Here is a 22,294-nt window from a genome sequence, read left to right as displayed (position 1 = left end):
ATTTCATATGAAAAGCAGGAAAACAATGAACATTTTAATAAATATATAGTACCATATTTTAAATCCTTGCATCTACAGGAAACAAAATAGGTTAATTTTTTTTTTTAACAATACCCAATCCTCCCTCCCTCTCTGACTCTCTCTCACATAGCCAACTAGCAAAAACTAGAAACAATGTAGCCAAAAAGGAACCTCATCTCACAACTGGCCGACATGAGAGCAGTGAAAACCCCTTTTAATAAATGTGTGGGGTAGAGAAGAACCCCAAACTATTTCTGTCCAAAGGAAGCTCTCACAAAGTTACACTACTCAAAGAAACTAAAGTCTGAAAAATAACTCAAAATACTCCTTAAAGCAATAATGCAAAAATGGTCATTGCTACATCTTGGAAACACAGAATAATGCTATTTTGCAAGTATCATTGACTAAATTGTGATTCCTACGATCCAAGAAAAATCTGTGGCCATCAGAAATAGTATATATGAGAATATCATATATCATATATGATATATGGAATTCTAAATTAGTTAAAAATAAGAATTAAAAATGTCAGGGTAAATTTGGACTTAGGTCCATTTTATACGTAAGAGTTTAAAAGAAAAATTTCCCACCATAATCTCCCTTTTACTTAAACAAAACAGAAATGGAAGTAAAGAGGAGAAAAAAAAAAGACAACAAAAAGATACTAAGGAACAAGAACATCAAGGATAAAAAGCAAGCCAAGAGGACATCCTATAAGTTTCCAAACTCTCTATTATAAGATTTACTATAAAAGAAATGTAAAGCTACAAATTCAGTTAACTAAAAATATGAAGTTAAAGAAAATCAAAGTTGAAAGCTAAAAATCTAAGATTTTAATCCATTAATAATATGTTTTTAAAGTCCTTGTTTCCTAATGGAGGGGTGGGGTTGGGACTAATGGGAACTTCAGGTGCTAGAAAACAAAGACTGTGGGAAAAGAATTTTACCCCCGCCCCAAAGAATTACACCCAGTGATTAAGGCTGCAAACGTAGTGTATATAGCAATCTACTAGGTTCTAAGAATATTCCTTGGTTAATTACATAACAGATCCAGATTCAAGGCATCTTTTTGAACTAGGTCATTCACATAATTCCTACAATGTAAGACAGATACAGATATGTGCTCATGATCCTGGAACTCAACATCTTTCCAAATAACTTTAAATTTAAATCATGAAGGCATTAATAACGCTGTACGGGTATCAAAACCCAATTTTACATCCTTTTATATCATGCAATGCATTCTGACAGGGTATTCTTAGTTTCCTTGTGCAGAAATTAGCTGACTATCATGATTTAAGGAGCTTCCACAGTTAAAAGTACAGTGTACTGAAGAAATGCATAAAAGTATCCAGATGTCAGTGAGTTTATAATTAAGTTGGAGAGAGAATATCACATAAAAACAATTTGAGAAAGCTTACTAAGAAGCAGTTAAGCACCAGTGGTAAATATAATCTGATACTAAGTGTATACCAATAAATGTATAAAAAATATCCAAATTAAAGTTATTGTTGAAAATACACACCCCTAAAAAGATTTATATTTATCTCAGTCAGGTTGCCATCACTGAAAATATGTTGCAACTCCTATTTTGCTTCCAAAACAGTTTACAAATCACACAAGGAAACCTGCCTCATCACTTTGAATTCATTTTGAACCCCAAACGGTATTACCCAGACAAATCATTCACCCAGACCTGAGAAAATGACTCTTGGTTGCTCCCCAAAATCAAATCCACCCTGAAAGAATGAAGATTTTTTTCCCCTACGGAAATTCCAAAGAATATCTCATACTCTGGAAGCAACTCCTAAATAATTCCTCAGATGTTTTAAGAAAAGGCAGGACTTCCACTTCCAGAGAAGACAGAGTAACAGGGGTCAGATGTGCCCTTGTAACTGAAACAACTAAAAATTTGGACAAAATACATAAAATGACAGCTTTCAAAACACTGGACATCAGGTGAGGAAGGACAGTGATTCCTGAAAGGTGGTAAACAAACAAGGTGAGCCTGAAGTTGCCCTAGCTTGCTGCCTAGGGAGTTTTCAGGCCTAAGTGCAGGGAGAAGGAACCCAGGTAGAACTCAGAAACTTCCCTTAGTTGATGGAGCTGACATTCACGGACGTCTAAGAGAGCTAGAGTCTGCAGCAGACAGTAGTGCTGGAGAGGAGAGCGTTGCACAGAGAACACCAGCAATCTGCAGGGGGCCTCTCGAGCATTCAGCCAAGGGACCAGGAAGAATGCAGCTAACTTCACACCTAACAGTCAATGCTTTCCCTCTGAGTCTGGGAAAAAAAGCAAAGATGCCCATTTACACTACTTCTTTTTTTAATTTTTTGAGGTATAATTGATATACAATACTACGTATTTCAGGTGTACAACAGACTCACAATTTTTAAAGGTTATCCTTCATTTACATTAAAATTAAATATTGGCTATATTCCCTATGTTGTATAATATATCTTTATAGCTTATTTATTTTATATTTAGTATCTTGTATATCTTAATCCTCTACCCCTATCTTACCCCTACCCTCTTCCCTCTCCTCACTGCTACTAGTTTGCTCTCTCTTTGAATGTTCTTTTTTTGTTAATATTCACTAGTTTATTTTTCACATTCTACATATAAGTGATATCATACAATATTTGTCTTTCTCTGACATTTCACTAAGCATAAAACCCTCCAAGTCCATCCATGTTGTTGCAAATGGCAATATTTCATCATTTTTTATCCCTGAGTAGTATTCCATTGTATGCATGTATATGTGTGTACATATATATACATCTATATATATCCGTATCTTCTTTTATCTATTCATCTGTTGCTTCCATATCTTGGCTACTATAAATAACACTGCAATGAACCCAGGAGTGCATTATCTTTTCAAATTAGTGTTTTCATTTTTTTTCAAATATATACCAGGAGTGGAACTGTTGGGTCATATGGTAGTAATATTTTTAGTTTTTTGAGAAACCTCCATACACAGTGGCTGTACCAATTTATATTTCCACCAACAGCATTTGAGGGTTCCCTTTTCCCCACATTCTTGCCAGCATTTGTTATTTGTGTAATACCACTTCCATTATGGTCAACTAATCTTCGACAAAGGAGGCAAGAATATACCACTTCCGTTTTGGTCAACTAATCTTCGACAAAGGAGGCAAGGACAGTCTCTTCAGCAAATGGTGCTGGGAAAACTGGACAGCAGCATGTAAAACAATGAAGCTAGAACACTCTCTTACACCATACACAAAAATCAACTCAAGATGGATCAAAGACTTAAACGTAAGACAAGATACAATAAACCTCCTAGAGGAAAATATAGGCAAAACATTATCTGACATACATCTCAAAAATTTTCTCCTAGAAGAAATTAAAGCAAGAATAAACAAATGGGACCTAATGAAACTTACAAGCTTCTGCACAGCAAAGGAAACCATAACTAAAACAAAAAGACAACCTACGGAATGGGTAGAAATTTTTGCAAATGAAACCAAAAAAGGCTTGATCTCCAGAATATATAAGCAGCTCATATGACTCAATAAGAAAAAAATAAACAACCCAATCCAAAAATGGGCAGAGACCTAAACAAGCAATTCTCCAAGGAAGACATACAAATGATCAATAGGCACATGAAAAAATGCTCAATATCACTAATCATCAGAGAAATGCAAATCAAAAGTACAATGAGGTATCACCTCACACCAGTCAGAATGGCCATCATTCAAAAATCCACAAATGACAAATGCTGGAAAGGCTGTGGAGAAAAGGGAATCCTCCTTCACTGCTGGTGGGAATGCAGTTTGGTGCAGCCACTGTGGAAAACAGTATGGCGATTCCTCAAAAGACTAGGAATAGACTTACCGTATGACCCAGGAATCCCACTCCTGGGCATATATCCAGAAGGAACCCTACTTCAGGATGACACCTGCACCCCAATGTTCATATAGCAGCATTATTTACAATAGCCAAGACATGGAAACAGCCTAAATGTCCATCAACAGATGACTGGATAAAGAAGATGTGGTATATTTATACAATGGAATACTACTCAGCCATAAAAACCGACAACATAACGCCATTTGCAGCAACATGGATGCTCCTGGAGAATGTCATTCTAAGTGAAGTAAGCCAGAAAGAGAAAGAAAAATACCATACGAGATCACTCATATGTGGAATCTAAAACAAACAAACAAACAAACAAAGCATAAATACAAAATAGAAATAGACTCACAGACATGGAATATAATCTTGTGGTTGCCAAGGGGGTGGGGGGTGGGAAGAGATAGACTGGGATTTCAAAATTGTAGAATAGATAAACAAGATTATATTGTATAGTATAGGGAAATATATACAAGATCTTATGGTAGCTCACAGAGAAAAAAATGTGACAATGAATATATATTTGTTCATGTATAACTGAAAAATTGTGCTCTACACTGGAATTTGACACAACATTGTAAAATGATTATAAATCAATAAAAAAAAGTTAAATACATACATACATACATACATACATACTACTTCCATTATGGTACTTGAGTACCTAGCCAGTACAATAAGGCAAGAATTAGAACTCAAAGATTAGACAGTAAAATTTTCTTGTTAAGTGATATAATTGCCCTACAAAAATGCCACCAGAAGTAATGAACAAAATTGGCAAACTTTCTTGGTTCATTAGAGTCACAATCGTACCAATAAAAACAAGCTGTACCCAAATGAAGAGGTCGTTAATAATGAAAGACTTCCAGGAAGACAGTTTACAGAAGGCTTTTTGAGAAAGAGGAAGAAAAATGGTTTGGAATTCAGAAACAAGGGAGACTATTTTACATAAAGCAGAGCCCTTATAAAATATGGGGACAAGGGGGGAGGGTATTGCTCAAGTGGCATGGTGCGTGCTTAGAATGAACGAGGTCCTGGGTTCAATCCCCAGAATCTCCTCAAAAAAAAAAAAAAGTAAATGAATAAATAAACTTTATTACCTCCCCTCAAAAGTAAAAACAAATTAAAAAATTAAAATAAAATATGGGGACAAACGGGGAAAAAGTCACATGGAATACAGAGAAAAGACTGGATGGTAGCAAACAAAGACTCAAAGCGAGGGGATGACTGACAGTTGATTGAGGGAAGCATTAGGAGACCTGGCTCAGAGATGGGGGTTTGGATTTCACAGAGTAAGAAAGGTTGATCAAGAAGGGAAAAGAAAATAGTACGTAGGAAATGTATTCTGGGGAGAAAGTGGAACAGGACCACCGACAGGAAGCTATTTTAATAATCCAGCCTGAGGATGACTTAGAAGCAGGATGTCGGCCGGAAACAGAAAGAGAGGCCTGAAGTCCAAAGCCACATAGAAAGAGTTAACAGACATGACAACGTTTCAAGATTCAGTGTTTCAGGATTTCAAGATTCAGGTACTGGGAGGATGGTTCCCAATGATGGGACCCAACAGAGTGAACAAATCATTAAGGGAGGTGAAGCAGAGGCCTTGTCTTCAGCTTCCAGAGTTACCTTATTGAAAGGTGCTCCGAATGATAATAAACCCAAGGCCTGAAAAATAGGAGATTAAAGGAAAGCAAGAGAATATGACATTAAATACCCATTTTTAAGTGCAGTAAATACAAGTCTAGGGAGCATTTGTTTCAAAAGCAAACACGCTGCATCAGTGTGGAGCCCTGGCTCTGGCAGGTTCGGGAAGCGTGGGGTGGTGTCACAATGTGCTGAGGCCACCTCACAAGCTGTGTGTGGAGCACAGGGTCCCCTTTTTAAAGTTTTCAAACCAGCCCTTACTGGCTTGAAATGTGATGTCTTCTGCATTTTCATTCTTTTGTTTTGTTTTTGTTATTTCCACAAAGAGCCTTTTCACTAATTCTCTTGGTGCTTTAAAAGTAACATCCTCCACCCCCCTCCAACTCCCCCACCCACAGGCCTGTGTCTCAGCCACATATTGGGAATGTGGGGGCAGAAACAAACCTCCTCTCTTTATGCCAATCCACAGACCCACCTGCGTGGTTTAAGTGAGAATCAATAATTAGTGTGCCCTTTTGTTTAAGGGGATAGAGCCAACTGCAAAACAAAAAATGATAAATCTAAAACACTTTGGTATAAAAATATGAAACTTTTATAGAGAAAAGATGGTTGACAAAAAACAAAGTAGTTGGTGAAAGATTTATTTTAAAATATGTTGTCCATGATACATCTAAGTGGAGAGTTCAATATTTAGAAGTCCCAAAGAGATATACATCTGGGTAAAATATCTCCTCATGAAAAGGATATTACTGAGCTTGATGCACCATCAGCAAAATTTTCACAGAAGGAAAAACCTCTAGCTCCTAGGAGAACCTTGGTTTCATCTTTTATTTTGTATCTCCTTCCTCCACATCAGAACTCAGGAGATGCTCAAGACATTTCTCTTGATATAGTGACCTGGGCCTTTCCACTTTTTGAGGTTCTTAGTAATGTTTTTAAAGTAAAAACATGCCAAGAAGGCATTATAAAAACTGCAGTACATTTTAAATGTATACATGTAATAAATTCACACTTTTAGGGAAAGAATACAATGTAACTGTACTATTCACAAGATACAGGGTTAATAAACATGTTCATTTGTCATAAATTACACATAGTATGACCTGGTAACTGGACCAAGTTTAAAGTTATAATCAGTATCTTCTTTCAATACTGAGGATTGATCTCTTAGACTGTTTATACCTAAACCACTTTGCTGAGTGATGTAGAAAAAAAAAAAAAAAAGTAGTATAAACCTGCTTTGGGCTGCAGGTATCCAAGAGAGAACTCCTGACTTCCTCTTCTTTAGCAGAGGAACTACAAGGAACTTCTAACAATTATCACTCCACCTATTCCCTTGGGAAGAATCTGGTGGCCTGGCCCCATCAATTACCAGCTACATTCTCCATTTAAGCAGCTTCAATTTTTCTTTCCCTCCTGGGTCCTTTATACACCTTTAAATAGATTTTCTATCTTACTTTAAGATGTTGGTGACTTCTCAAACTTGCCCTCTTATATTTTCTCCTTCCTTTTTTTTTCCACACATCTTGAAATAAACTATACTCACTGCTGTCATTCTCCCTACCATCCATTATCTCCTTAGCCCCTTGTAATGCAGGTCAATAGAAACACACAGAAATTTGTAGCAATTGACATTCCAATAGGTCAATTATCATCTTCTGAGTGTGATCAGCACTGCCAGAGCTTAATCACTTCTCATTCTCAAAAATATCAAGCTCTGAATATGAAAAGCTGAGAAACTGGTTAGTCAATAAAGTGCAGACATTCCACAATTGTACTTGAAAACAACAGAATGAAAGATGGCAAGAGTTGGGGTGAACAGGGGAAAAGGAGGCACTACTTAAGAATAACAGGGCTGAGAAAAAGGGATGGAAAGAGACATGAAAGCAAAGAGCTGTTAAACTAAAGAGGGGTCAAAATGAAAGACAACAGGCTAAATTTCCATTCAATAAATCTTTCTTCACTTTTAGCTGAGAATCAAATTAAGCTAATGCTAGTACTGTGAACCCTTTGGAGATTTACAGATAAGTAAAACTAAAATTTCAAGCTGTAGAAATCATCTTTCCCAGTACAAGTACCTGGAGGCCCTTCTGGGTAATCCTTTCTGATTTCACCCCTTTCACTGGTTCAGTATCTGGCCCTATGAGGTGGATCAGCCTCAGGCAATCTGGAGGTCATTTCCTTTACTCTCTGCTCCTAGATGAGTCACCACTTTCTAACTCCACCTGAAATCATCTGCATGGTTTTAGGCACTATACTCAAGCAAGTATATTAATTAGAAGTGACAAGCACCATGCTGATTTATGACTATCTTCTCTGAATGATACCTGAAATGCCTTTATGAATTCAAATATAAGGAATCAGATTATTTCTAAGGTTATTTCCAGGTTTAAAATGCAGTGTAATCTAAGAGTCTGAGTCTTGACATATCGCAGTTAGCCAGTAAGTCAGCTGCTGGCCCTGTACCCCAACACCAGCTTCATAAGCATGCCACTGTGCTAGTCATCTTCTCCACATACTAAATACGCCCCTTCGTGCCTCTGCAGACACAGGCTGTTCCCTCTGCCTGAAATGCCCTCTTCCTCTGTGACTCAGTGGGCGTGTCACCTTCCCTGGAAAGGCTTTCCTGACCTCCAGTTGTGTTGATGACTTTCCTTTTCACCCCTGCCCCCTCCCGTGTGTGTCTACTGTAGCACTTACTGCACCAAATGGCACTCATCTGTGTTCGTGTCTGCCTCGCCCACCTAGCTGTGCACTCCTTGGGGGCAAAGATCTCTTCTCATCCCATCTTTGTAGTCCTATCTGCTAACATAGCATTCAGCACATGGGATGCACTCAAACGTTCAGTGAAACTGCAGTTATGTGAGTTCCTACCATATAAAAAAGTGTTTAAAAGAATAACCATTCTGATCATTTCTACTAATAAGGATTAAAAGATATTCATTAAACTCTACAATGACCAGATAAAATTTTCAGAAAAATTAAAAAATTTAATTATAATATTCTTTCTGTAATATTAAAATGTTTACCTATTACAAGTAGAAATTAAGAAAAAAGTAGAACCTGGAGACAATTTAAAAAGGAAAGCCCCTCCCTGCCTCCATATATTTACTTTATTTAAAACATTAGAATGACTTTTTTAAAAATTCTATTTTTACTTCTGTTTCCTGACTTTATTTGAAAAATATTCATTGGGGACTTTGTGCAATTTACAGCACTAGATGCTGCTGATACAAATGTGAACAAAACAGACAAGGTATTTTCATTCATGTAGCTATGTTCTAGCGGGGTAACAATATATGGATGAAACGATTATTTAATTACAACTGAGTGTTAAAGGGAACACATCTCCTAATCTGGAGTGAGGGGATTAGGAAGTCACTAAAGAAGTGACACATAAAATGGACTCTGAGGATTAAAGAGGCATCAACTAGGGTTGGGGTGGAGGCTTCCAGACCACGGGAACAGCAAGTGCAGGGAAGAAAAACCTTGAGTGGGGAGGAATATGCATTTCAGGAACCAGAAGTGGGTCCGTGTGGCAAGAGTTTAGGCAGCAAAGGGGAGAACGGCAGGGAATGAGGCAGGGTCTTCACTGGGCATTCAGTGAACAAGACAGATAAGGGACTTATTCTCATGATTTTGTATTCCAGAGGGTGGACTGCAGGGTTTGGGGGACTCATTACCAGTTTTAAGTAGGGGAGACATGTAATTAGAATTACACTTGTGTTTTAGGTAAATGTTTTATATTTGAGGTATAACATATATACAGAACAGAATTATAGTTTTAAATGATTATTCCTGCTGCAGTTTCAACAATTCTCTGAGGAAGAGGATTCCTTACTTACAAAAGAAAAAAACTGAGGTTCTGCAAAACTAAGTAATTTATTCGAGGATATTCATTCAACAAACATTTGAGTGCCTACAATAAGGTAGGCGCAGTGCAGTGTGTGCTTGGGGATGCAGAGATGAATGCCACAACCTTGCTCTTAAGAAACTCACTATCTGGTGGGAGAGACAGATCTAGAAACACTCTACAGTGTAGTGTCCATGCTAGAAGTGAGTAAAGTACAAGGGTGCAGACAGGAATTAAGTTTTCCAAGGAAGAATTCATAATTTCATCTCCGTGTTAAAACTGCATTTTTTTTTTAATACTACTTACTAGGTTTTGAATTCTCAATCATTCCTGTGCTTGGAACATAGTACATCGTACTCAAGCATAGGTCTGCAATACAAACCAATACAGGATTTTCAACTTCTAGCTCACTGCCATTCCGGTAACCAAACATGCCCCTAACTCTGGAAAAGTATGCGTTAATTCCAAGGGGCTCTTCTTTTGAAGCTGCTTTCAGAGCCACCTTACAAACCACAAAAGAAAATAAGTTTCATTAAATTAAAGTCAAACCTCATTTTTGACCCAGTCTGAAAACCCATAACAATATTTAAACATAGTTATTTTTTAAAAGCAAATATTCATTCAGAAGAAATTCTCCTATGAAGACAATCAAGAAACAAGAAACTGCCATCTATTCCTTCATAATTCATGACCTCTGTCCTCAAAGGACTTATATTTTAGTATCCAGTTGAAAAGATAAAACATAGCACATAAAAAATAAAACAAAATACAAGGTAGCATTTGTTCATTGATTTAAAGTATTTACAGATTGTCTACTACAGGCCAGGTAAGGAGCTATATTAGGGATGCAAACATGAGTAAGACAAAAGCCTTCCTTCAGGGAACTCAGTCTTTCAGAGGAAGCCAACAATACACAACCCAGGACAATCAGAGCTGTAATTCAGCACACACAGAGATGAGAACACAGGTTCAGTTGTCATCGGTTCTAATTCATCAGGCACCTATTCCCATACCTGATCAGTTGTTAAATACTTTAACATTACCGCTGATTATAATACAAACTGATAAATATTATAAGTAATTGCTATATGGAAAAACAATGACATACAAAAATTAATGTTAAAGTGACTCAGAGGAGATAGTAAGAACTGAAGTTTAGGGATGGTCTTAGGTGTCTCAGCAAGGTAGGTTAGCATATTTGGATAAGGAGCTGGTTCTAGGGAAGGGGAACAGAGTTACCAAAAGGCCAGTGGTGGCTAATTACCCAGGTATAACGCTCCAACGATACTGAGGACACGGTTTTAGAGCTGTGCTGCCCCACGTGGTAGCCACTAGCCACACGGAGCTACTGAGCACTGGAAATGTGCTTAGTCTGAATTGACATGTATTAAGTAAAAAATACATTCTAGGTTTCAGAGTTTCACATGAAAAAAATGTCAAGCATGTCATTTTTTTTTTTTTACCGATTACATGTTTACATAATATTTTGGATATACTGAAGTAATTAAAGTGTTATGAAAATCAATTTCACCCTTTCTACCTTCTTAATGTGGTTACTAGAAAATTTTAAATTACATATGTGGCTCACATCTGTGGCTTGCATTCTCTTTCTGCTGCACAGTGCTAGTCCAGAGAGCTTTAAGTAACAAGCTAAAGAGTTTAATCCCTCGAAGCAATGAAACACAACTGAAGGTTTTCAAACTTAAGTGCTTGTGGTACACTTGGGGAGGGGGCAGGAAACATAAACAAAGCACTGTTTCCGGAAGACCAGTGTGGGGGCAATCCGTAGGATCAAGATACCAGAGGCACTAGTCAATGTCAAAAGGCTGGCAAATGTCAAAGGGTGAGCAGGCTCAGCTGGAAAGTATACAAGGTCTTTGGAAGTCCCAGGCTGGGTGTAGAGAGGAGGAGGAAATCAAGAGCCAGGGTGAGGTGAGGGAAGAGTAACAGCTGCAAGCACTGACGTGAGCCCAGATAACTAAGGTGCACTGCTCAGCGGACTGGCAAGGCCAGCCACGGTTTAGGACTAGGTTAGACCTGGCTCGCTGGTAAGGGCTCCAGGCAGAGGATCAAGACCGGATCCGTGTCTTCCTTAGCAATTTCAGATCGATCTCCATGTGGAAAGACCTCCACCAGTGGAATCAAGTCCCAGAGAAGGTAGAAGGTAGAAAGCAAGGCCACCAGAAACTACAAAATAGCAATAAATTATAAAAGCAAAAGCCTAGACTCACAAACAGCCAACAAATACTCACCCAGAGTTTACTGTATGCCTCTTACTTGGCTCGGCTTTGGACGTTTGGGAAGCAAAAAAGACACGGTTCTGAATCACAAATTGTGGTGAAAGCTCTGAAAAAAGAACAGGAGCTCTGAGAGGCCTAACTGAGGGTGGATGGAAGTAGCAGACGAGGTCATAAAGGAAAGCCCCTCTGAAGAAGTGACAATTTAATTTGAACCCTGAAGTCAGGTGAGTGAAGACTACGGGGGAAGAACAGCCCACACCAGATGAGTGGTATGGTCAAAAACCTTAAGGCTGGAAAAGGCTTGGGTAGTTCAAAGAACTGAAAGGGAGACTGTGCAGTCTGAACGTCGGGAAGGGGTGGGGGGTGGGCCATAAAAAGGTGAGAGAAGGCTGGAGAGGCAGGCAGAGGCTAAATCTTGCAGAGCCTCACAGAATGAAAAATAAAATCCCAAACGGGTCTGAGCGCAGTGGGAAGCCATGAGGGGTTTTGACCAGGGAAGTGGTCCAACTACCTGTGCTCCACTAAGCCTACTGAATAGAAGCCGGCTTGGCAGCCAAGCGGCAGGAGCCAGTATTTGGAGCTGAGTAGCAGGATACCAGGTCTGGGATAACAGAGTGTAATATAAGGCCCTCCAAGTGTTCCAGGGTTGCAAGGTTGGAAGAAAGATGGCACCACCGAAAAATACAGAAAAATCGGATGGAAGAGCTGGTTTGGGAGGCATTAGCTGAGAGGCAAAGTGAGGCACAACTTTAAACATACTGAGGATGAAGGACCAGGGAAGAATTCCAGTGGGTAAATATGGATGTTAATTTAGAGAACAGAATAGAGATCAGCCATGGACACTTAGGTTAGAAGACAGATAAAGTCCCAAAAGTAGGTAACATTTTCAAGGAGGAGAAGGGCGGGGGGGGGGGGGGGCAACAAAAGGAGCCTGAGTCTGATCCTTAGTGTTTGTTTCTCTCTGGGACAGAAGTCAGGAGAAAGGGCTATCAAAAGGGATAAAGTATGGGGGAAACTTTTGAGGGTGATGGAACTGTTCTGTACTCTGATTGTGGTGGTGGTCACATGGGTTAACATTCACAGAAAAGTACACACACTGTAAGTCAATATTACTATATGTTATTTTAAAAATTATAAAAATTTTAAGGGATGGGAGTGGTCAAAAGAACTGACAGCTACAGGGAGACCAAACAGAACAGGATAAAGCCTGAAAGTATATCTGGGAAATTAACCATTAGGTAATTGGCAACCTTGGAAAAAGCCTCAGTGTGTGTTGGTGAGGTTGGAAGACAGGCTGCAAAGGTTCAAAGAGTAACTAAGTAGTGAAGGGAAACAGTCAGTATAGCCTCCTCTGTTAGAACTTTGGAGGTGAAAGAAGAACAGAACCACACAGGAGCTCAAACAAATAAGGAGAATTGGGAGATTTAGCTAACTAGCAGAGCCAAACTTCCAAGACTATAAATTACTCCATTTAAGTAGTCTTGAGATCATGCCTTTTGCACATGAGCTATTCATTTTCTTTTTGTCCTGTTAAAACTGCTAAAACGAGCCCAAAGTCATTACATTTTTAATTCTGCTCCTTAGTCAACTGATATTTACTGTGCTCCTACTATATGCCAAACACGCTGCTGGATACAAAAGTGAGTAACGCCTGGTCCCTGGATTAATCACAGTAGCAAAGTACCGCAGTGGAGATCCACACAAAGGGCTCTGAAAGCCTTGACCTCTGGGTTAAATGCATTTTGATTTATCTTCATGAAAATTAAATAGAGAGGAAATTAAAACAAAGCTTAGATGTAACACTGGTAAAAATGTTTTTAATTTCTATAAACTAAGAATGAGTTTAAATTCTTCAGTTAGGTATGGGCAACCTAATCATCAGTGGCATTTCCCTTTTCTATTCCTCTCTACTTTTCTGCATTTCTTCCTCCGGATAATTTAGGGGGACAAAATGGAACAAGCACAGGCTTTGAAACCAGAAACTTTAAACCTGTACCCTCGAACTTCCTAGCTGTGGGGCTCTTGGAGGCTCTTTTTCTAATTCATAAAACAATAATGATACCTACCCCACAGGCCCGAGGTAAGGATTAGGTAAAAAATATAAATAGGTTGGCATATGCCAAGCACATAAAAAAGGTCAGCTAACATTATTACTACCATTTGAACAAATGGTATTGTTCTGATTTAAAACATTTTTAAGTGCTTCCATTTGAATGAGAAAAAAATTACTTCCCATATCAAGGGCATGACATTTATGTGCTACCCTATAAAATCAGCTTGGGAATTTCTTCTCCTTAAGTCCTATCAGAAATTATTCTGCTCAAATAATGATGTTTACGACAAGCACTTAAAAATCGTCAGGAACTAAGAAACTATAAAGGCATCGTTATTACCATCCAAGCGTCCCAAGTGGAACAAGCCAGTTTGTGTTCTGGATACTTGCCTTACTATACGGACCTACGAAATTCACATCTCCCCCACTATCTAGCTACAGTGATACTGCACACTGCAGAGGTGCCAACATGCTAAAAGTTCTGCTTTTTAAGAGGTATTTACATAACACTACCAAAAGAATAAACAGTTTCAAAGCCAAGATACTCCTCCAAAGCAACAGTAAACTATCATCCTACTGAAATTCCCCACAACTAGGAAGGAAAGTCTCTATTGTTACACTTCGACAAAATGCTAAGATGTAAGATTCCTATATACCTCATTTCTGTTTGCCTAACTGCTGCCGAGGGGTGGGAGGGGATGGCAGCAATTAATGACGTTTTATGCACTATGAAGAAACATCTCTGGCCAATTTAGTTGTATAATTTTGCTTATAGTGTTTCACAAAAAAAACAACTTGAAATTCACCTTATCCCTCGCTCAATCTCTAGCATAGACGCTAAAAAGTAATAAAACAGCCAAATAGATACCTCGGAAAGCAAGGAGCCTGTAAAAGACTCTGTCCTCAAAGAACTGATGGTCCTTAAGGCGCCAGACAAGAGGCGAGATTTATAGGGTGTCTTTAGTCACTACAGTGTATTTAAGCCCACTGTGGCAAACCAGCTAGTTTGAAACCAAAGGGCGCAGGTCCAGGGGACGGCAGAAAACACTTTGGGCTAGTCGTCCGCTGATATTCCCCTTGCCCCTCCTTTCCTCGTGGAAAGCGAATCTCAAAAGGTGGCGACACACGCAGGGCTCTGGGGTGAGGCGTGGGGTGGGGAGCCCCCGGCCTGGGTTGAGCAGGGGAACGCATTCACTCCGTCACGCAGGTCCTGCACACAGGTGGGGACCAGGAGGCTCCGAGGCCTGACGCCTCCCTCTGCCACCGCCAGGCAGAGGCCCGACGCGACAGGACCCCTCCCTGCCCCGAGGTCCCCCAGCGACGGGAAGCGAACTCGACCAGCCCACCCGGAAGCCCTCCCCCAGCTCACACCTGCCGGCGCGTGACGCCCGCAGCCGCGCGCGCCCGCCCGGCCCGCCCCGGCCCTGCCATTCGGGGCGCCCCTTCCCCGCGCGCGGACGTCGCCCGCGTCCCTCCTCGCCCCAGGGTCAAACCCAGCAGACGCCAACCCCACAGAGCGCGCGCCCGAAGCCGCCGCCCCCGCCAGCCCTGCGCGCGCTCACGCCCCTCCCGGCCCTCTCCCCGCCGCGCGCGCTCACTCGCGAGGACACGCACACGCTGCGCCTCAGCTTGACAGGCCGGCCCGCGTCGCGCGCTCCCGCGGGAGTCCTCGCCCACCCCGCCGCCCAGCTCCCACAGGGCGGTGAGCGGGGGAGGGGAAGGGCGGCAGTGGCCGTCGGTCCTCACTCACCGCCGAGCCGTGCCGGCTCCGAGTGCGCGGCGTTCCGCTGTGAGGCGATGCGCTGCGATGCGCGCGGTCCCCGCTTCTCCGCAGGCTATGGAGGCGACGTAGTAGAGAGACTGAGGGGCGCCTGGGGGGTCACTCCCTCCCGCTTCACCTCAGAGAAACACGGGGACCCCAGAAACTAAAAACAAAATAAACAAACTTTCCCCTCCGCCTCCCTCCCCCAAAACCACAACACAAACACTCGGGGGCCCGCCCAGGGCCCCACTCCATTGGCCGCGGGGAGGATGCTGCCGGCTCTCACTGGCTGGCTTTTGTGGCCGTCAAGCTGCTGTTCCGCCCCTCCAATTCCTCGCCGCTGCCGTCGCCCCTCATTGGTTAAGTGCGTCCCGTTTGACGAGCTAGCATTGGCTGAGCTGCCTGCGCCAATCATTCGGGGACACACCCCCTCAGCATCCCAGAGGCCGCTTCCTCGGTCGCGGACCGGGAGAGGCGAAGGGGAAACTAGAGCATGATGGCGGCCGAGCTCGTTTGGCGCAACCATCGTCTTTTTTCTTTTTTTAGCTCATTAGTGCCTCGCTCTCGCGCTGTTTCCCCTAAGCTCCTCTCTCCATCCAGTACTGCCTAATAACGGAATCTATACGTCCCAACTCCTTGATTTATCCCCTCCGAAGTGCTGAGTGTGGGCTGGTTGTGCGTCATTGGGCTGTCAGGATGTCACTCTCTAGTCAAATCTTCAAACTATTGGAGGAACGGCAAGAAAGCTCGTCCAACAACAAGGGCTAATGCCATTGGTTTGTCTCCACTGAGTTCTTTCCTGATACCTTATTGGGCAAATAGACGCGTCAGTTAGATCTGGATTCGCTGTGCTAGGGTTAATTGTTTGCTAGGGAGGTTGGGTCGGATCTGGTCTTTCGGCCTGTAGTAGTAAGGTAGTAACGGCTACCTTTCATTGCAAGCCTACTTTGTGCCAGCTCCTGTGCAGAGCTCTTTACAGGGACTATCTGGTTAAACCTGTGAGTTTTGCATTCTCTGGATTTTACAGATAGGGAATTAAGGTCCCAGAGAGGTTAGGAAATTTGCCCAAGGTCACCTAAATAGAAAGTAGTTGATAGACGGGCATTTGGTCCCAGGTCTGTCTGACTCCAGCCTTCGCTCTTCTCACTGTACTTTAGTGCCTTTCCCTTAGCCTAGAATTGTACCCATCAGCCAACCCAACACCTCAAAAACGTTTCATTCAGAACCTAGTTCCTCAATAGGTTTTGGAGGTGACATTGTTGGGGACTAAAGCTATGGATAGGTTGTCACTGCCTCCACCGCATCCTCTCCAGCACCCATTACTACCCACTCTAAACAGTCATGTTTCCTGACCAGAAGCCCATCTACCTCTATGTTCATTTTCTCAGCCTTATAAGTAAATGGACACTTTTACCAGCTTTCTGTTTGAAGCCTGCCTCCCCATCACCCCCCTCCATCCATCCCCAGTTCACTTTTTGAAGAGAGCCCTCAAAGGTCTGGAAACGAGAAAAAGTCTTAAGAGAGATAAAGAAAAAAAAAATTGCTTTAGAAATAAATAATTTACTGCATGCAAATAGAACAGCCCTTCAGCACTTGGAAAGCTTCCAGAGTAGCCCCTGATGCTGTGCAGAACGTGTGCTCCTGGCTTGTGGCCATTGGATTCTTTCTCTGTGGCAGCTTTCAGCGAAGTGAATGCAACATTCCAGCCAGGGGAGGACAGGGTGTTTAGGACCCACTGCTAGAGAGCCAGCTCCAACCTCTGGGACTGAAATGATCTCTAGGAGCACAGTGCTGGACTCTAGCCCGCATTCCATCTGAGATAATTAACATTTTACCATCCCAAATCCCCATCCCCTGTAGCTTCAGTGGGATCACCACCCTTGTTTCGCCTCCTGATCCAAGCTGTTGTGTAACCTCACTGGCAATGCTTTAATAATAAAGCACCCACTGTAACACAGTAATAATGCTCAACACTTATAGCCTTTCAGCAGAGGAGGACAAGTATTTCACAGACATCAATTAAGACTAAATGGCAGGTACTCCTAGGGCAACTGCCAGCAGAAAGACAAAAGAAAAATCATGAATCAAATTCTATGAAAGATCCTAAGAAGCTGAATCCTTGTAACCAGGTGCACATACCCCATAGTAGCATTCCAATATGGGGATTCTGAACTAGGAAACAAAACGAATGAGAAATGTCCAGGGTCCAAAACCTTCCTTATCTTCATAGTTGGTTGTTTGTAACTCCATTTTAACCCTTAAACTAGTGCTTGGTTTTAGTTAATTGCTGGACACATCTGTCTCCCCAACTCGGTTTTCAGTTCCTTGAAAACAAATGGTTTCTTTTGCTTCTTTGTATCTCTTAAATTGCTGATTATAAAAGGTCCTCCAATAAACAACTATTCAGTAAATGTTTATTGAGCTTGTCAGCACTTTCCTAAGGTACAAGGGCTGCATAGATGACTAAAACACCTCTGCCTTCAGCGACCGCGGTTTAGTGTGGGTGGCCAACAAGTAAACAGGTAATCACGGCACAGACGGCTTGGAAGAACATAGGAGGGACATGGGACTCAATCTTGGCAGGACAGAGATGGCTTCCCTGAAGAAGTGACATCTACAAGGAGAACTAAAGGATGAATTGTGATTAGCTGCAGGAGACTGGAGATGTGTGGTGACCTGCAGTGCCTGCTCTCTGGGGCCAGAGAGCATGATAGGAATATCTGGGAGTGGCCAAAGCCTGTTCTTATAATCTTTGGGGGCCTTCAGGGGTCTGTCCCCTCCACCCTGTTGTACTTTCCCTCCCCAGGAGAAAGCTGGAAGCCAGGAACCCTGTAGTGTTTGCCCACTTGAGAACAGGAAAATAACTTGCAAATAAGATTGCTATTCTTCCAATCATTCAAGTAACATTGAGTAAACATTTCAAACAATACAGAAAGTTTTAAAGTAGAAAGTATCTCCCAAATCCCACTACTAGAGCCAATCGCCATTAGGGAGAGTATCTTCGCAGACTCTTTTAGGAATAGACGCTCACGTCTAATTCTTCTTCCTACAGTGGGGTGTGGTTTAGGGTCTTGTCTGTACTTGGAGAACTCTCATAGCTCAGAGCTGCACCCTTAGATGGAACCCGTCCTCACTTTCTATACTTATGGGAAGGAAGCCAGTAAATCAACCAAATATTTATTGTGGAGGATGATGGTTTCAAATTCCTGTCGCAACAAATGACAGATTACCACCTGTTACAGGACTTTGGGGCTTGCTCAGCCTAGTGTGGAGTCAATGAATGGGGGGAGGAGGTGCTCTGCTGTGCTCACTGCCCTACAGCTCACAGGCTGCAGAGTCAATGCCCTGAAAAGACAGCCCAGGTCAGAGGATAAGATGTTAGGGTGCTCTCCTAGGCTCTCTTTCTCATTTCTCCTCTGCATGCTACTTGGGGAGAATATTTTGTGTGTTTGTTCCAGCCCACCCAGGTTTGAGAGTAAAAAGACTTGCCAAGCCCTGCACACTTGTACGCAGGCCAAGTGCAGTGTGTTCTTAGAGCGTTATACTATTCTTAGAGCTCTATATGTGGTGTTCTATACAGTTGGCTTTTCGCTGGAGGGGAAGGCAGATTGAAAGAGTTTCAGCTGCCTTGGATGGCTACCAAAAGTGCTCTAAGCCATTCCAAGCAACAGGCCTTCCTCTTTTTTCCCTTGAGAGATTGTTCTGTGATCCCTGAAAACGTTGCGTTGGCCTGGCCAAAATCCAATGCAATGGGAACTTCTGCGAACAATTCTGCAGTGACCCACGAGGCTAGGGTGACATAGCCAGCTGGAATGGCTCCAGCTCTGATTTCTGTGACACAGGAGAACTCCCTCTACCCTTTGCACTGGCCTTGAATTGCTGTGAGGCATTTGGAAGTGTTTGTAAAGCATTCTCCAGTTCTCAAACTTGTAATCATGGGAAGATCCCTGTAAAGAAACCGAATCCAAAAGGCAAGGGGATCGCTGACAGTGGATATGGCTCACTGGGCAGTGGGTGTGGCCACAGCCAAGGCCAAGAGCTGAGGGGGAGGGGTACTTTCTAGAGGGTGTTGATTACAGAGCACAGGATCATCAGCATTTATTACATGTCTGGTAGCATTTATTGTGCAACAAAGCCCTTGTGACAGACGCTGTGCCACCTCGAAATCACCTCTCATTTCTTATGACCACACTTCCTGAAAAGTTCCTGGGGAAGCACCAGGAACGCCAGCCCCTCCCATGTGCTGGCCCATGCTAGAGCCCTGGGGCTTCCCTGGAGAAACAGGTGTGCTGTTAGTAACAGCTGCCCTTTTTGTGAACACTCGCTGTGTGTCAGACATGGTACTGAGGGCTTTACGTGAATCATAGCAGTTAATCTTCACAATGACCATGGTTATGCCCATTTTCCAGGTAGAGAAACTGAGGCACTGAAGGGCTGACTAACTTCCCCTAGTTCACCACAGTCAATGACCGCACAGCTGGACCCAGGCCCTCTGACTCCAGTGAGTCAGCTCTCTTCCAGGCTGCTGTGTTGCCCTGAGACGTCTACCTTGGAAGTGCCACAGTGCTGCTGGGGGGACGGCCAGCCCCTAAATGAGCAGTCACCCTCATAGCCTTTATCAGCTCATCCCCTGCAGACTCTGGGAAAGAGGTGCCCCTCTTCCTGGCTAAAGTACTGCCTCTGATGGTCCTTCCTCTGCATCCCAGTTGGGATGTGGCTCCTCTCCCACCCCTTTTAAAATTACTTTCTTCCCTCCTTCCTTCCTTCCTCCCCTTCCCCCCTCTATTTCCTTTTCTCAGCTTCTTAAATAATGCCCTGTGGCCATCTCCACCACCTGCTCTCGTGTTCCTTAAACCTCGCTTCTAACCCTAACTCTCTACTGAAACTCATTTCTCTAAGCTCATCTATGACCTCTTCGTGGCCAAGATCCAAGAAACTTTCTCAGTCCTGGTTTCCATGGCTCCACCACTATGTTTTACGCTGAGAAGCTTCTCTTGGTTCCTCAAAATAGCTAGCTCCCCTCCTACTTCTACAACTGTTCATGCTCTTTTTCATCTCCCCCTCTTTCTCTAAGCTCCTTCTAAGGAATCTGTCTCTCTTCTCTCCTTCTGTTGCCTTCTTGGGGGCGTGGGGTGGGCATGGGGGTGCAGAGCTGGGTCGCCGTCCTGCCTTCACCACGGCTCTCAGCCCTCTAGCCTTCATGTCATTTGCTGTGTGATCTTGTGCGAGTCATATAAACTATCTGAGCTTCAGTTTCCTCATTTCTAAAATAAGTATATTGAATCAGATTAGTTATTCTAGACTCTAAGATAATAATAAAACCAAAAGTGTGTTAAGTACATACTATGCCAGGCAGGACTGGCCATGCAAAATGAAAGCATTGGGGCTCCTCGTTCCAAAATTATTAAGAATTTCAGGACAGCAACAGCAGAACATTAAAGCAAAAGTTCAACGCTTCGCCTTCTAGATGCCTTCATGCCATGAAGCTGGTCTTGGTGCCAGGCATTGTTCTAATTGTATAGGTATTATCTTATTCAATCCTCAGAACAACCTTATGAGGTAGATACAGATGAGGAACCTAAGGCAGAGAGGTTAAGTAACTATTAAAGATCACAGTTTTTAACTGGAAGTGTTGAGAAAAATGACACCTGTTGGTTGGAGTTGTGAGAATGACACAGGGAAGGATGGGTCCCTCCCGGGGACCCTCGGGAGGACTTCCTGGTGGCCTTGCAGCTGGGCCATGCCCATTCCTTCCTCAGTGAGTTTGCAGAGCAGTCCCTGCTGCCTAGGATGCCCCTCCTCCCTCCCCTGTCCTGAGGTCTACACTTCCCTGAGGCTCAGTTCAAGCCCCTTTTCCCCTCAGGGGCTTCGGGGGCAGAGAAGCCAGGCCCATGTCTCTCTCCCCCCGAGATCTTTCAGGACCTGTGTAGAGTCGGACCCAGCCTCCCTGGCTGTGGGAGGTGCCTACAGCCTTCAGAGCCCTCACCTGCCACTGCTTACCATGAGGCTACAGAGAAAATTTTAATCTCTCTCCCCAGCCTTACAACAGCTTGTGATAGCCTGTCTCACCCACCAGACTGGGAGGCCTTGAGGGCAGATACTGTCATTGATACTTATTCTCTCAAAAGAGTTCTTTCTAGGCCCTGGGCCTTTTCCTGGAATGCCTAGTCTCCTTCTCCCCTCCCCCATTCACTCTTCAGGTGTCGGCTCAGAGATCATGTCCTCCTCCAGGAAGCCTTCCCTGACCTCCACCCTCAGGCTGAGTTAAGTGCCTCCTTTGGGCTTCCACCCCCTGCCCCTCCGTGCTTCTCCATCATCGTGCTTGCCTCTCTGTGTCCATCTTCTCAACCAGGTTATAAACTCCTTGAGGGCAGAAACTAGGTCTGTCTATTAAAGTGCCTGGGGTACAGTAAGTTCTCAGCAAGTTTGTTTGAACTAAAAAATGAATAAAAGTAAATATTAAACACATGTTGGTTAAAACTCTAGGCTCTTTTATGGCCCTCAGCACAGGGCTGGGCACCTTATATAAACTTAAGGACACTTACGTAAACTTAAATGAGTGAAAACCAACAACTTCAGAATTCCCATTAGGAAGAGGGCTCAGTGGCAGCAATCTGTTTTATATATATTATATACATATATATATTAGATACATGATTCATATATATTTTTTAAATCAAACACAATTAAATAGAATATGGTTTAAGTACATGAATACTTCGCTTTAGAAGAATAACAGAGGTGGTACACAGTACCAGACATTTATACACAACCTTTTGGCTTCTTTTGTTGATGACAGTGTGCCTCTATACAATAAAATATTGCAGGAGAATAAATTCTCT

The 22,294-nt window shown here is 42.6% G+C and overlaps 1 protein-coding gene across 1 annotated transcript in view; it reads right to left on the bottom strand.

The window, feature by feature from the left end:
• The window catches only part of TNRC6B (trinucleotide repeat containing adaptor 6B), a 225,161-nt gene extending 209,076 nt beyond the window's left edge, over positions 1-16,085 (bottom strand). The window contains 2 exon segments of the mRNA XM_032492297.1: positions 15,441-15,525; positions 15,739-16,085. Of these exon segments, the coding sequence (XP_032348188.1) occupies positions 15,441-15,525; positions 15,739-15,809 (156 nt within the window). The 5' untranslated portion in view covers positions 15,810-16,085.
• Between the last annotated feature and the right edge of the window lie 6,209 nt (positions 16,086-22,294).

This window comes from Camelus ferus, chromosome 12 (genome assembly GCF_009834535.1).
Source record: "Camelus ferus isolate YT-003-E chromosome 12, BCGSAC_Cfer_1.0, whole genome shotgun sequence".
NCBI classification, from domain to species: Eukaryota; Metazoa; Chordata; class Mammalia; order Artiodactyla; family Camelidae; genus Camelus; species Camelus ferus.
Note: the sequence above shows the minus strand (reverse complement) of the source record. Positions and strands in the feature narration are given on the sequence as shown.